The sequence below is a fragment of the Heteronotia binoei genome, chromosome 5, assembly GCF_032191835.1.
Source record: "Heteronotia binoei isolate CCM8104 ecotype False Entrance Well chromosome 5, APGP_CSIRO_Hbin_v1, whole genome shotgun sequence".
Lineage (NCBI taxonomy): Eukaryota > Metazoa > Chordata > Lepidosauria > Squamata > Gekkonidae > Heteronotia > Heteronotia binoei.
In genome coordinates, this window is record NC_083227.1 from 108,572,735 (window position 1) to 108,586,421 (window position 13,687).

Below are 13,687 nucleotides of genomic sequence, written 5' to 3' on the forward strand. Positions count from 1 at the left end.
TAAGATGTGGAGGCTTGTGAGCAAAAATTCTACTTTGTGAGATACTGGCATGAAAGTTGTGAGCTACTGCATAAATTAATTTGCTCTGGGGCCATTTTTCCTGAGCTAAGACAAAAATGTGTGAGCCAGAGGCTTGAAAATAGTGAGCTAGCTCACACGAACTCAGCTTAAAGGGAACACTGCTCTGTGGCACTGTGACAAGGATCACAACTACACCTATTGTTATGTTGCTGTCACCTGGGTCTGAACAGCCACCCCTGTGGTACTGCTAACACAACCGGGGCTCCTTGGCTCAGCTGGCTTCTGGTTGTCAGTGTCCCTCCAGGGCAACAGGTCACCAGGAACTTCCTGTTCAATTAAGGAGCCAGTCCCACCCCCTGGATGGGAGGCACTGAGAAGCATTGTGAGTGGTGGTATGTAATTTTTCCTTCATCTACTGATTTTCTTTCACACATACAGAGTGGGGTTTGGTGACATTGTTAAAACACTGACTACCGTGGGGAGCTTTTCCTATACTGAGGAAGGAATCTTATAATGGTTGTTGAAAAGATAGTCTGGCAACATAATTGATTGGAATGAACATAATAGGGGAAGATTTATGTCTGCATAGACTCATCTGTTGTACAAGTGACCTGTGCAGTACATACATCTGTAAACAGCAATGGATTATGCTCTTTGTTGCCCTCTATTTTGTTTATTTAGAAGTATATTTGCTTTTTTTTTCAGAGAGAATCTAAGAAATGAAAGCCAGAGATAGTTTCATTTAGTAGGCATTAATGGTTATTATTCCCCAAAATACCAAAAATCCATGCTTGTATGAGTTCAGGTTTGTAACAATTTAAGATCTGTGTCCCAGATGCCTAATTTGCATTAGTTTGTAATGGAAACCAATGTGGTATGAATGCCATCAAACATCATTAGCCAGTTTTGTAGGCTTCAAGGGATAAATATTCTATACTTCTCTGTATGGTGCAACTGTTAGTCCAGGAGTGTCAAACATGCAGCCAGCCCCCAGAGGGCTGCTATCAGGCCCCCAAGCAACTGGCTGTCATCTACTTCCTTCTCCGTATCTCTTGCTTCCTTCTGTATAACTGCTTGCTTTGCGAGGCTTCCTCAATCACACAGGAGCTACAGAGCAAAACCTCTGTTTTCTCCATTGGCTGAGTCTCCTCCCTTGGGGAAGAAGGGGGGAAGGCAGAGCTTGTTTTTCCAGGCTCTCTCAATTGCACAGCAGAGCTACTGAGCCAAGCCAATTTCCCTTCTATTAGCTGAGGCTCCTCCCCCCCTCCCCCCTCCAGTCCTCTGGGGAAGAAAGGAAAGAGCCAGAACTTCCTTTGCCCAGTTCCCTGGATCCCATGGGAGAAATTCAAAGAAAGCACCTTTAAGACCAATGAGTGCTAATGTTTTAAGCATGTTTTAAGTTTTAAAAAAAACTCTTTAGTCATGTTTGTGTCCTTTAAAAAGTTTATATCTCTGCTACCTAATCTTAAATAGGTACACACATGGCCCGGCCCAACATGGCCTGGCCCAACCTGACATGGTCCAGCCCAACACAGTCTCATTTATGTCAGAGCCAGCCCTCATAACCCCTGTGTTAGTCAATAGAGGGCCCAAGGCCAGATTGTCCATTTAATTTTCCTGGTGGACCACTGCCGTAGAGGACCATAGTTGGCCAAGAGCAAGCATAACAAAGCTCCAGAAACTCTAGCAATGCCTCAAGGGCCACTTGGTGCAGACCCTTCACCAACAATGACAACTGGTCACAAATTGTTTCCTTCTGCACAGCTGCCAGTTTGGGAGATCATGCAGTGGGTGAGCTGGTGCCCACTGTCAGCCCCAGTGTGCTAAGTGGCACTGCAGTGCTAGCTTGTTAGCTATACAGGAATCTCTCAGCTTGGCTTGCTCCAGGGACATTTTCTCTTCCCAGTCCATTCTTGCAACTGTCCTCCAGTTCTTCCTCTAGAAATACCAGATTTACGGGGAGCATAGACTTCAGTAATATACACTTTGCATCTTAAGCCTCCAACTGAAGGACCTGATTACTTACCTATATAGCCCATAATTCTAAAATGATCTAAGGAAGAAGGCTTAAAGGAAGTTCTAGCAATCAGAATAAAGCAGATTAAAAGAAAATGTATTATTTTAGAACTGCAGAGACAATATTTTTGGGATCCCATGGCTGTTTTCCAAAGCTGCTTGATCAAATATATTTAATAGATTACAACAATATGTACTGATAAAACCCTCAGACAATGATGTCCATGCACTAATCTATGGTGACTTCTACCAGGCTTCTGTGCCCCTTCTAGGTATATGTTGTACCCTGAGCCCTACAGGGAATGGGCAGAATAGAAATTTACTAAAATAAATAAATGGGTAACATGACTTTTAATAAGCACAGGTCTCTTATCCTGGAGACCACTGACCATCTAATTTAGTTTATTGTTTTACTAAAGATAGTAATGGGGTCATATAGACTAAACTAGAAGTCAGAGGATAGGAGGATGATCTGCTTTTGTCCATACTCTAGAATTAAAAAGCTACATATGGTCACCAAATATTAGAGAGGTGGCATCAGTGTTCCCTCTGAGCTGAGATAGTGTGAGCTAGCTCACAATTTTTTAACCTCCGGTTCACACATTTTTGTCTTAGCTCAGGAAAAATGGCTCCAGAATAAACTAATAACAAACACACTCTTATACAGTAGCTCACAACTTTTAATGCCAGTAGCTCACAAAGTAGAATTTTTGCTCACAAGACTCCACAGCTTAGAGGGAGTATTGGATGCCATTACTACTTCACAGATCCAAAAAACCAAAACAATGTAGTTTCACAATGCTGGTCAATGGCCAGAGGATAAGAGCTCTTTCAGGTGGTGCTTGATGGCATCAATGAATAACAAGACTGTCACAAAATTTTAAGTGACCATTAAATTCTCCAAGACAGCCTGCCATTCCTTATATGAACTGACTCCGTGTCATTTTAGTCTTCTACAGTTTAGGAAAGCCAATTTTTAAAAAAAGAACATGGCCAACCATACCTTTTGACCACTTGGATTCCTAATAGGTCTCAGTTACGCTGAAAGGCACATTGGTATGTTCTATGTTTAACTGACTCCACCCTTCTTCACACAGAGGCATCTAAACAAATAACTGGGAAGAACATACAAGTATTGATACCCCACTGTGCATAACAGGGCCCTGCATAGACCGGCATCAAGCTGGAAAAAATTTCCCTGAACTTTCTATGTAAGGAATGGGATACATATGAATAAGTACAACATACTTACCATGCCATATATTTCACAAATATATACAGGTGGTATTGAACTAGTGCTGTCATGCACAATAACATTAGGTTACTACCTCACCAACGTTGCACACCAAGTCATGATTATATCAGTTCTGAGAGAGAGAAAAACTGACAGTAACTTTTTCATCCTTCCGCACTACAAATCTTTTCACCTTAATCCCAGAGAATATTGCAAAGCCCTCAACCTGTCGGATAACAACACTGAATTCCTGGAAAACTTTATCGCCCTCATGGAAAAGGTGACGCCCGACTCTGAGCAATGTAAGTACTCCAGGGGCATGCAGTGGATGCACAGCCTCGTCTCAGGAAAGGCTCGGCATTAGGTGGGGTGAGAGAACTAAAGAATGGCTGATGCTTTAAATAAGTACAGCAATGGTTCAGTTGCTAAAATTCATGTATGTAGATATAACATGCCCTGTGGCTAAATCTAAAGGATTATTTTTGCACAAGCCCCCATTTCAAAGGATGGTTATAACATCAGTTACTTTGATATTGTGAAATGTGGATATTGATTATTAGTGATTCAAGATTCATCAATCCAAACATTTGATAGTGCTGCTCATCAAGGACAGACATGGCTGAAAGTCTGCGGGATTGCCCTGCCTTAGTCTGATTTGAATCACAACATATGGGGCTGTTGATATTTGGTTCTAACTGTACTGATGGAATTCTTCACAAAAGGAGCTCATAAATACAGCATTTTTTTCTGTAAGAGAAAAGCCCATACCAAGGCTGTAGCCATCAGGTCTCATTCAAGGTTAGGTCAGCCCACCTGCATGGCCAATGCCAAGGGCGCTTTAACAAGCATGTGTTACCAATGCAGAACAGGTTTACAGCAACAACCTTTATTCAAGGGCTCGACAGGCAACAGGGGTCTTTTAGGGTAGTTCCAGCATTCCCTTGACATGGCTGTCTAAACTCCCTCATCTATCCCATGCCACTATGGCTGCCTCACTCTCCGCCTTGTGCTCCTTACACATCTTCAGTCACCTAGCTCCTTGATGCAGCCATCCTTAAATCCTCCCCCAATGTCAGCCTTGTAGCTGGATGGGTAAGGAAGAGCCCATGTCCCCTCCAACCCTCAATGAGCTCTCCACTCTAGGGATATGCCCTCTCATTACTTGGTGGCTGCAGCCCCTAGGAGCCACTCTATCCTCAGCCGATGACTTCTGGCCAAACATAAGCCATGCGCTTACTGCTTCCAGCTGGGTTCTCATGTGAGTCCCTTAAAGGCACCATACCCTCCCCACTCCCCAGGTGCCACAAAAGCAAATGAACACTTCTCACCACAGAAAAATCCATGAGATTACACTGCAAATAGTGGCTGATATTAAGCTTTCAATAAAACTGTAGGTAGTTCACTGCCATTCAGAAATTAACTGTATGCCTTCACTGAGAATTTTGGAAGCAAGGCTTGGCTTTCAAGTAGTAACCCTGTTGCAGCAAGGCAATCTGATTTAAGGGATGTCAGCAGAGCTGAATTAGAAACCCCACCCCAACAAAAAAGCTGAACAATAGCACTACTTGGTGAGCAGAAAATTATCAATGGGATTGGTGGACTAACGGTATTGAGAACAATGGCCATAGAGGCCTTGGCCTCTATGTTTGTTGACCCTCCAGGACAACTGGTTTGCTATTATATGAAACTGTTAGATTAGATGGTTCAGCAGTCTGCTCCAGGAGGGCTCTTTTTAACATTTTAACAGTGCTGGGATTAATAATCAACAAATATAACAACAATTATATCTTGTGGCTTCTTGTGTGTGAAGAAGTGGGCTCAGATTCATACAAGTCTACACTAGAATTTAAAAAAAATAAAAAAGAGCCACAAGACTCCTATTTGTTTCTACTGCAATAGACTAGCTTAGGAATCCCTCTAAATTTTTCTGACAAAACCATGAAAAATAACATAAGAACATGCTAACAGACATGCCTGCTCTAGAGTTTCTTACTATTGTGAACACCCATCAGTGGAATATGTATGCGATGAGGCTACACAGCACCTTGTTTTATGCAAAGACAACCTCTGCCGGATATCCTAACTAATAGCTGGAAGTGTCCACAGTATGTTACGTAGCAGGTTTTATATGCCACACCTCAGTTGTTAGAGCAAATGAGAAGAAGATTCTCTAAGCAGAGAGGAAGACAGCAAACAAGAATACAAGGCAATATGGATTCCTATCTATCACATTCAAAGGGGGGGAATCTCTTTGTTAGAGAGCTGATGGGCAAGACCTTGGTTTGCTGTACATTCATCTTTCCCTTCTCTTACAAGGTAACAACTTCCTCCTTCACAACCTTATACTGGACACAGGAATAACACAACAGCTGGTAGAGAGAGTGTGGAAGAATCAAGACCTAAACACGTAAATATGATCTTAGTTCTATACTTTGGTGCCTCAGAAGAAATTATCTTATAGCTAGAAAAAAAGAATTTTACTAAGCAGACTTCACCATGAGCCCTTTTTGCAGCAATTGGAAAGAGGGAAAACTCACTGCTTACCAAGTCACTTCATGATATGTGTAGTGAATTCAGAGCTTAAGGCAGTGTGAACTGCCATTAAATGGTAAGAGCAGGAAATTAAGAAGTTACAGTACACAGGGGTTTGGGCACATTGAGGTCAAGGCACTGCCGAGGAGCACTTTATCCTGGTGAAGCTCTACCTTTGGCACAGTCCATGAACTGAGATGCTCATTGGATGCTTGCTGTACAATCACAATGGCCAATACCCATGCTAGAGGCACCTGAAAGAAAGGGACTATTGGCATAAAGCAGTTGTAACTCTCTGTCTCTGCCTCGTTATAGGTACAGCCTCCTTGCTGTGTTTGTTGCTACTGATGGTGGTATCACCCGCATTTTCCCTAACAAGTAAGTATCCCTAATTATCTGTATAGACTTCAGTACAATTGAATACTTGAAGAGAATAAAAATGAGCTGAGGTACATTTTATTGGGCTGAAAGGTATTTCTGAAAGAATATGCTAACTTTCCAGCTTGTGTAGACCCGTTACTCAGACAAGATAGAAAATAATGGGGTCTGGTAAACAGTCTGTGGAGTTTGTCAGGCTATAGATTAATTTATTGTTCATTTTATTTAAACATTTCTATGCTGCCTTTTTGGGATATGAAATGGTATAGTATAGCCCAGTCTCATCAGATCTCAGAAGCTAAGCGGAGTCCATATTTGGATGGGAGACCACAGAGGAAGATTTTACACAGGAAGGCAACAGCAAACCACCTCTGCTTAATCACTTACCTTGAAAATGCTATGGGTTGCCATAACTCAGCTACAACTTGGCAGCACTTCACACACACACACACACACACACACACTGCTGTTCCACCTAAACATCAAAATTTTAAAACATTTTAACATTAAAACAAAAAATAATCTCGGATTTATTTTTTTAAAGGCAAGATTGTAGTCATAGATATTTTTAAAGAATGTGAAAATATGGCTCTAATGCCAGCCTGAATGTTGGTGAAACATAGGGTGTGATCACACTGGGAATCTGGCACGGCCAGTGCCAGATTAACCCCTGTGGAAGCACCTAGGCATTCAAAACCTTGAGGACCCCCTCGCAGATTATCTCAGAGTTGGAGCACCCACCCCACCACCGGTGGCCCTCGCCGCAGCCTGCAGGCACCTTCTCAAAAGCACCTTTGACAAAGCTGCAGGAGGGAGGCAGAGAGAGGCAAACTTGATGACGACGCCAGCAGCAGCAACACCAGTCAAGTCAGGCAAAGAGCAGCTCAGTTGCTGGTTGCGTGTGCAGGCTGAGAGGGCTGCAAGCGGGGGAAAAGCTGCCCCAGGGCCCCTAAAGGCATGGGGGCCCATAGGCCAGTGCCTACTTTGCCTAATTGTTAATCCATGCCTGGACACGGCAGTATCCCGACTTTGAAAAAGCTGGTTCTCTTTGATGCAAGCAGCTACAATCACACAGCTCCCACCCTGCTGCCAGGAGAGCATAGGCCACACACACACTCAAGAGGAGCATTCAGACTGCTCCTGAGCTTGTGGGGCGGGTGCATTACACACCTTGGCCATTCAGACAGCTGGGAGGTGCACCCTGTATGCATTTTAGAGATTTTGTACCAGTTAGCTATTTAATCTGGTCCCAGCCCATCCTACAACAAAGTAAGTACAGGTAGGACTTGGGTGCTGACGTGCACATGTGATAGCACACATTAAATTTGGAAGGGAGGCATGGCTAGGTCATGCCAAATCTCTTGTGTAATTGCACCCATATTATTTGCTTATGTCCTTGTTTACAACAAATGTGTGTGTATATCTTTTGGCATCTCTGAGAACACATGAGTAGACCTCCACTGGAAACTCTTTTAAGTACTGTTGTCCAGCCTTGATTGACAGGGGGACTCATCTATGTACTAAACAAAATACCTGCCAAAAGAATGTGACCTTCTGTGCTGCTTATTAATTTCATTTAAGAGCTGCAGAAGATTGGGAAGAGGATCGAGAGCCCTTTAATGCCAGCTTCTATCGGAGGAGCTTAGATAACAAAGGCTATATCTTTAAGCCCCCTTACCGGGATCGTAAGTATGACCCTACACAGGATCTCCAGACAAATGTTTTTGTTTTGCCTGTCCTCAAATAGTAAGGGAGAGTGCTTTATGTTTGGAATGCTGCTCCTGATGTCTGGCTCTGGGCTGCAGGCAATAAATGCTGCTTCAAAGAATATCATACCTAGTTTTCTTAAGTGCTCAGAACTTGCATTCAGGGAACATGCATTCTTCCTTGTCATGACTGTGCCACAGTTCCTGAAGAACTATCTTGGTGTTTCTGGTGTTTTCAGGGTCACTCAAGTGGCTAATGATTAAAAACATGTCTTTTTAAAAAAATTAAAATTTAAACACACCATTAAAATAATTAAAACTAAGCTGAACTACATAAACAAAGACACAAAAATGGCAACTAAAACATAGGACAGAAGACAGCAACAGAAGGGAACAGGAAGTCTCTCTGGGAAGAGGGGTCACAAGTTTTGGTGTCACAACAAAGGCCCTCTCCCACATTGCCACCTGCTTAATCTCAGTTGAGAGCAGCCAAAGCAGGGCCTCAGAAGATGACCATAGCAGTCAGATAGGTTTGTAAGATAGTAGGCAGTACTTCTGCTACATTTATCCCAAGCCATTAGGGCATTAAAGGGCAACAACTTGAACTGTGCCTGGGAACGAATTGGCAGCCAGTGTAAATGGGCAAGACTGGAGAAATAGGGTCCTTAGGAAACACTAATTTATTTTACTTATATCCCACATTTCTCCCCTAAGGGGTCCCAAAACAACTTACAGTATGCTCTCCTCCATTTTATCTGCACAGCAACCCTATCGATTAGGTAGATTAAGGTAGATCGATTAGGCTGAGAGTGTGTGACTGGCCTAAGGTCACCAAGTAATCTACCATGGCAGAATGGGGATTTGAGACTGGATCTCCCTGATACTAGTCTAACACTATAACTACTAAAGCACATTAGATCTCAGCATCACTGAGCATTCTGCACCAATTGAAGTTTCTGAACAATTTTCAAGGACAGCGTAATGCAAAACATGTTGCAGTAATCTAATCTAGATGTAGGACTTGGATTCAGTGGGAGCTCACAGGAGCACAGCTCCTGAACCTTTCTGACAGCTCCACCTCCTCCTTTCCACCTAGTCCATTGAATAGTAGGTGCAGCTGCATAACAATCCCTGGATGAGCTCCACCACCTATTTTTCTACAAAGCGACCCCTGTCTAAATGCAACCAGGGCATACACCACAGTGGTCAGATCTTTCCTGCCCAGGAAAGGCCATAGCTGCCTAACCAATGGAAGCTGGTAAAAGACATTCCTGCTTATCCACAGATGTCACCTGCTTATCCAGCAGTAGGCCCATGTCCAAGAGCACCCTCAAACAACATTCCTGTTCCTGAAGCCCCATCCAGAACAGGTAATACCATACATCCCAGGCCAGAACATCCATTCATTGATAGCACTTCCATCTTGTTGGGAATGGATTACACTTTAGCTTATTAGACTGCATCCGCTCCAAAACAGCTTCCAGGCACCAGTTCTGGGGTTCTATAGCCTCCTGGGATCAGCCAGAAGTGTGAGATAGAAATAAGCATTATCCACATATTGGTGACAACCCAGCCCAGATTTCCTCAAACAGCAATTTCATCAGATATTGAAAAGCATAGGGGACAAGCCTTGCAGGACCCCACAGGCCAAGCAGCACTCCACCAACACCATGTTTTGAAACCAACTCTTCAGGTAGGATCAGAATCACTATAAAATGGTGCCTCCCAGTCCCAGCCTGGAAAGGTCATCCAGGAGGATGCCATGATTGCTGATATTAAAAGAGCCACTGAGAGTTCCAAAAGAGTCAACAGTCACAGTCCTTCTGCATCTCTTCTGTAGCAGGGCAACCAAGGCTGTTTCAGTTCCATAACCAAGTCTGAAACCAGATTGGAAAGAGTCTAAACAGCCCACTTCATCCAGGAGTACTTGAAGTTGTTCAGCTACCACTTGTTCAGTCACCTTGCTCAAGAATAGAACATTTGAGACTGATCAATAGTTATTGAAGTCTCTTGGATTCAGGCTTGGCTTCTTTAGCAATGGGCACGCCACAGCTTGTTTCAAAGCTGGAGTCACCACCCCCTCTCTCAAGGACACATTAATAATAGTCATGCTTCTATCACCATGCACCATAGCAAATAGGATGACAGACCTTCTCCTCTTCTCCCTGTAGCCAGCTACAAAGAATCAGAGCTGGAAAACAACACAGTTGGAATTCTTGTTAGCACTGCTGTTGAGCTCAGCTTTGGCAGGAGGTCCCTGAAGCCAGCAGGTAAGTATGTTGGTGAGTTTGTATATATCTTTTTCAGAGTGCCTACATTGTCTTAGTTCAATGCAGGCACTCTGAAGTTCTGAAACTGGTCTAAGCCTCTAGAAGCCTACCATTAGTTGAATTTCCCATTTGGATGCAAACAGGCCTGAACTCCTCTAGACCAGGGGTGTTGAATTCATTTGTTATAAGGGTTGGATCTCACATAAATGGGACTTTATTGGGCTCGGCCATGTATGTCATAAAATGTAATGCCAGTTAGCAGAAATAAAAGGACACAGACAAACACAATTAAAGATGTAGTGCAGCACTAGGCTGATGTCCCTGTACTTTCTGGAATGGGGAGCTCTCATGGTCAGTTCTCTGAGCCAGCCTAGGACCCAGGGGAAAACATGAAATAGCTGGGCATTGCAAGCTTCCCTCCCACCCCCTCCCCGGTCTACTCACAATGGCTGTGGCTCTCCAGGGACTCAGGTTGAAATCTTTCTAATAATAAACTATAGCCTTGTTCTTTTAACTGGAAGTGCCAGGGAGAGAAGTAGGTTTCCCAAGTTTGTGCTGGGGGTGGCGGTTCCCCAGCTTCGGAGGCCGCAACCTGCCAGCACAGAGCAAGCCATCAGGGGGATCCCTGCCCCCAAAGAGCTTTGTCATGTGAGGCATGCACAGCACGATGATATCACCCAGAAGTGACATTGTCCCACTAGGCACATCACGCAGGGACCCTCTAGCAATTCAAGGAAAACTATGGTTTTGTGTGGGGATGCTTTAGCAATCTGCTAGAGTGTCCCCATGCGAAACCATAGAATTGCTAAAGCATCCTTGCATGACATGCCCAGCACAATGACATCACTTCCGGGTGATGTCATCACACTGTGCTTGTGCAGAAGAAGTCCCCCGCTGACAGCCAGTGGAGACTTGGCAACCAGCCCATGGTTTGGAAGAAACAGCACTTCTGGTTGAAGGAGAAGAGTACACACTGGAGGAAGAAGCCGCAGTGAGAATGTTACATGTAGGCTGTAATAGAGATAGTTACCACTTACAAAAATACTATGTTTTTTGGCAAATAATGAAGGAACTTTATATGAACTAAAGTTTTCTTTTTGCCAGTGGTTGGAGTGAAACTTGACCTGGAGGCATGGGCAGAAAAATTTAAAGTCCTTGCAAGTAACCGAACAGAAAGAGATCAGCTGGGAACACGAAGGGTAGGTAATTTTAAAAATCCTCCTGGGAAAATAGTAGGATTTGTATTTTGTACATGAAGTGGTGAAGCAGAGAAGTATGTTAGCTGGATTTTTCAGAATTCTTTTAACAGTTAGTACAATAGTCCATCAACTGCTGATGACCAGTCAGGGTCCCTCCTTTGATTTTGGATGATTTCCCAAGAGTACCAATGGCTGAGATCAAACTCATTAACAAATTATATATATTATTAATTTGTGTGTGTGTATATGTATATATATATATATATATATATATATATATATATATATATATATATATATATATATATATATATATATATTTCTAAGGCTCAGCTTTATATATATGTTAGTAGATGAGCCTTAGAAATCTTTGAACTTGAGAGACCCACCCCAGTTCCCAACAAACAAAGGAGGCTGAACACAGGGTGCCTGGAGAACTCCAAGGACTCCTGAATGAAGCAGTTTGTTTGGATCATTTCCAGTCTAGTTTCAGGCCTGGTTATGGGACTGAAATTACCATAGTTGCCCTAATAAATGATTACATGGTGATAGATGTGGGAAGTGTGACTGTACTGATTCTCCTTGACCTCTTGGCAGCTTTCAGAATAAGACTGTGGCCTTTCCTGGGTAAAAAGATCTTGTCACTGTGGTGCATGACCTGGTAACATCTAGTTGTGATGATTGCATTGGGCATAATATGGAGCTGTCCTTGAAGAGTGTCCAGAAGCTGCAAATTGGCACAGAATGCTTTGGCCTGAATGGAGTGGGTCATAGGGATCATATCACCTCCACCTTGTTCCTCCTACACTGGTTCCCAATTTGCTTCTGGGCCCAATTCAGTGTGCTAGTATCAACCTTAAAAGTTATACATGGCCTGGGACCAGTATACCTTAAGGACTCCCTATTCCCCTCTTATGAACCTACCAAACTATTACAGTCATCTTCAGGGGTCATGTTTTGGGTACCCTCCATCATCTAATGTTAGATGTGTGGCAACCTAAGAAAGAACTTTCTCAGTCATGGCCCTCAAACTATGGAATTCTCTCACCAGGGAGATTTGTTTCCCCCCATCCCTCTTATTCTATTGACAATGGATGAATACTTTAGTTTTGTTTGACATTTCCTCAGTGACCTCCTTTCTGGTTGTGTGTTTTGTTTAATTGTTGGTTTTAATTGTTTTATATGTGTGTATTTTTCAAGTTGATTTTAATGTTTTCAACTGTTTGCTGCCTTGGAGTGGAAAGGCAGCATAAACATGTTTCAACTAAATACAAATAAAAAAAAATTTGTTGTCTTGTCTACAAACTAGCATTTTAACCCCTGGTTTCTAATCCTGGTTTGTAGGTTAGAGAACAAAGCACAGTTTGTTGTTCCATGCAATTTGGAAATTATGACAAACTGTGGTTTGTGGGGAATGAGAAACTCTTCACAAGCAAAGGAGGGAGGGACAGTACCTGAGTTTAACGACTTCCATGATTTGATCATGTGACAACAAACCATGATTTGTCATTACATCTGAGCAAAGCCTACATCTCAATTTTCCTTAAGAAGGCAGCAAATTACTCTACCTCATAATCTCATTATCCTTTCCATTTTGACAATTCCCTCTGCCCTATTCTTCAAAAGACCTCTTGCATTTTTTAAGTGATTGATGACTGATCGCTAAAAGGAGCTGAGTCTCTTGCTGTCCTTTCTGAAACAACTGTTGAGCCAAAAATGCATATTTATTAAGCTTTATACAGTAAAGATGGTATGAGAGGTTCTTTAAATCAGACTAGATGCTTAATCTAAGCAAGACTGGGGTGACTTGTTCATTATTTTCTGTCATTTTCAGTGTGACCCTTCCACAAGCTGTGAGATGGACTGTGAAGCTAATTACAAGGCAAGTGTGTTACATTCTATGCATAGCTACCTCCTAAACTAGAAGGCTTCTGAGGGCATTATATGGCATACAGAAAAAAATAGTTTCAGACATATATGAGATTGTTTCAAACCAAATACAATTCTGTATACCCCCAGCAGATAGCACATGTTCCAGGATTTGTTTCCATTACTGCTTTTTTCTTGCTGCTAAATTTGCATTTCCTTGATCTTTACACATGGTCAAATGCCAGAAGTGTTTAGGAAGAAAGGAGCAGATGATCTTCCCATGCAGCTTTCCTGAGAATTAACCTGAACACTCTTTTTCTCCAGCTTTCCTTTTTGATTGGAGAAGGACAAAACCACTGGATAGTAGAAAAGCATTGTTAGACATAGGAGTATATAAAGCTGCCTTATACTGTCAGAACACTGGTCTGTCTACTCCTATTTACTGTGACTTGAAGCAGCTCT

The 13,687-nt window shown here is 42.7% G+C and overlaps 1 protein-coding gene across 1 annotated transcript in view; it reads left to right on the plus strand.

The window, feature by feature from the left end:
- Positions 1 to 13,687, plus strand: part of CACNA2D2 (calcium voltage-gated channel auxiliary subunit alpha2delta 2) — a 1,052,991-nt gene that overhangs the window by 1,022,033 nt on the left and 17,271 nt on the right. Inside the window, exons 25-31 of the mRNA XM_060240024.1 lie at positions 3,476 to 3,573; positions 5,588 to 5,678; positions 6,119 to 6,181; positions 7,763 to 7,866; positions 10,059 to 10,157; positions 11,262 to 11,356; positions 13,191 to 13,238. Of these exons, the coding sequence (XP_060096007.1) occupies positions 3,476 to 3,573; positions 5,588 to 5,678; positions 6,119 to 6,181; positions 7,763 to 7,866; positions 10,059 to 10,157; positions 11,262 to 11,356; positions 13,191 to 13,238 (598 nt within the window). The remainder of the gene's footprint in view (positions 1 to 3,475; positions 3,574 to 5,587; positions 5,679 to 6,118; positions 6,182 to 7,762; positions 7,867 to 10,058; positions 10,158 to 11,261; positions 11,357 to 13,190; positions 13,239 to 13,687) is intronic.